Source organism: Rhinopithecus bieti, unplaced genomic scaffold (genome assembly GCF_001698545.2).
Source record: "Rhinopithecus bieti isolate Rb0 unplaced genomic scaffold, ASM169854v2 scaffold_34977, whole genome shotgun sequence".
Taxonomy (NCBI): Eukaryota; Metazoa; Chordata; class Mammalia; order Primates; family Cercopithecidae; genus Rhinopithecus; species Rhinopithecus bieti.
The window spans coordinates 1-1,513 of record NW_016814649.1 but is presented as its reverse complement, the minus strand read 5'-3'; the positions used below and the strand labels follow the sequence as shown (position 1 = coordinate 1,513).

At 65.5% G+C, this 1,513-nt stretch overlaps 1 protein-coding gene across 1 annotated transcript; it reads right to left on the bottom strand.

Annotated features, from left to right (window-relative positions):
* Positions 1–10: 10 nt before the first annotated feature.
* On the bottom strand, positions 11–1,364 carry LOC108515061 (uncharacterized). The gene has a single exon (XM_017851645.1). It carries the CDS (start codon positions 444–446, stop codon positions 90–92), a length of 357 nt encoding a protein of 118 aa, XP_017707134.1. The 5' UTR covers positions 447–1,364; the 3' UTR covers positions 11–89.
* Between the last annotated feature and the right edge of the window lie 149 nt (positions 1,365–1,513).

The following is a 1,513-nucleotide window of genomic DNA, read 5'->3' as shown; positions in this document are numbered from 1 at the left end:
CGGCGCGCGGGCCCAAGGGGACTGGACAGTGCCCAGAGCCCGGCGGGGCGGGGCGGGGCGCGACGGGTAAGGGCGGCCCACACCCCGCCCTACCCCCTCACCGTGGCCTTGGCTGTGAGCACTAACGCCTCCTGGTTGATGCTGGACACCTCGGGGGAGCTCTTCATGATGACCCGGATGCGGGATAGAGGCAGCGAGATGAGCCGCTGCTCCCCGCACTTGTCTTTGCCCAGGACCACGTCCGCCATCTTCCCGCCCCTCGCGCGGGCGGCAGCCGGCGGGCCCGACCGCGAAGTGGCTGCCCTGCCGGCCAGCCGGTGGGTGCGGGGAGCCGCGCCCGCTGCCCCGTGGGAGTTGTAGTGTGGGGAGGCGCCGCCGCGAGGCCTGCAGCGGCCCGTCCGGGAGACTACGAGCTCCGTGATGCCTCGCGCGCCCCATCTGCGCATGCGCCGCCCTTCCCCCAGCGTGTGTGTGACCCGACGTGGAGCCAGGAGCCCAGAGCCTAGTGAGGGGCGGGGACCGGGGCGTTGCGGGGGCGCGCCCTTCTCGGGAGTCTCTGGGCTGCGGTGGCGGACTACGACTTTGATCCGGGTGAGGGCTCTGCGAATGGGCAAGCAAAACCCTCTGAGTTCGGGCCTCGTTGCTCGGTGCTGTGTGTTAAGCGCCTGCGCTGTGCTAGGACCGGGCGTGCCGCCGTGGGCAAAAAGTGATGCTTTCCTGAAGCGTAAAGTTCTGGGAGGGACGACCAAGCGGACAGCGGATGCGTCCTGCCCCGGTAGCTACGCGGCCGGAGGAAGAGCAGAGACCAGCACGGGCGATGCGGCGGGGCCGGGCTTGCTGCACCGCTCTGCGCCGCGGGGTGATGGGGAGAGGCGCCTTCATTGGGGATGAAGGGCGGGCAGCTGCCCGGAGGAGGTCCTGGAGCCCGGTGGGAACAGCCTCTTCGGGACTGCTCCGAGAGACGGTGTGCAGAGCCTGGCGTGCTCACTGAGGTCTGACAGGCAGCCGGGGCTAGGTCCTGTTGGTTTTTTTTAATGTAAAAAAATGGGAAGTCGTGGTAGGGTTTGAGCAAAGGAGTCCCGGGCAGTTTTAAAAAGATCCCTGCAGCTGCCGGCTGGGAGGGGGTTGGTGCGCGTAAGGGCGGAATCACAGAGACCAGGTAGAAGATGATTACTAGAACCCAGGAACTTGGCCCTCAGGAGGCCGGCGGTACCAAGGGGACAGCAGCTGGGAGGAGAGAGGCAGGAGATGGTCAGGGGCCAGACCGGGGAGGGCCGTGGAGACCGCAGAATTCGCTCTGAATGAGTGGGGAGGCCCTTGGAAGAGTAAGGGGTCCAACTTAACTTTTTTCTTTTTTTTTTTTTTTTGGTGACGGAGACTCGCTCTGTCGCCAGGCGGGAGTGCAGTGGTGCGATCTCGTCTCACTGCAACCTCCGACTCCCTGGTTCAAGCAATTCTCCTGCCTCAGCCTCCTGAGTAGCTGGGATTACAGGCACGTGCCACCCGGCTATCT

What these genes read in the sequence shown, in the direction of transcription:
- LOC108515061 (XM_017851645.1), bottom strand. Translation starts at nt 446, where the DNA reads ATGCGCAGATGGGGCGCGCGAGGCATCACGGAGCTCGTAGTCTCCCGG.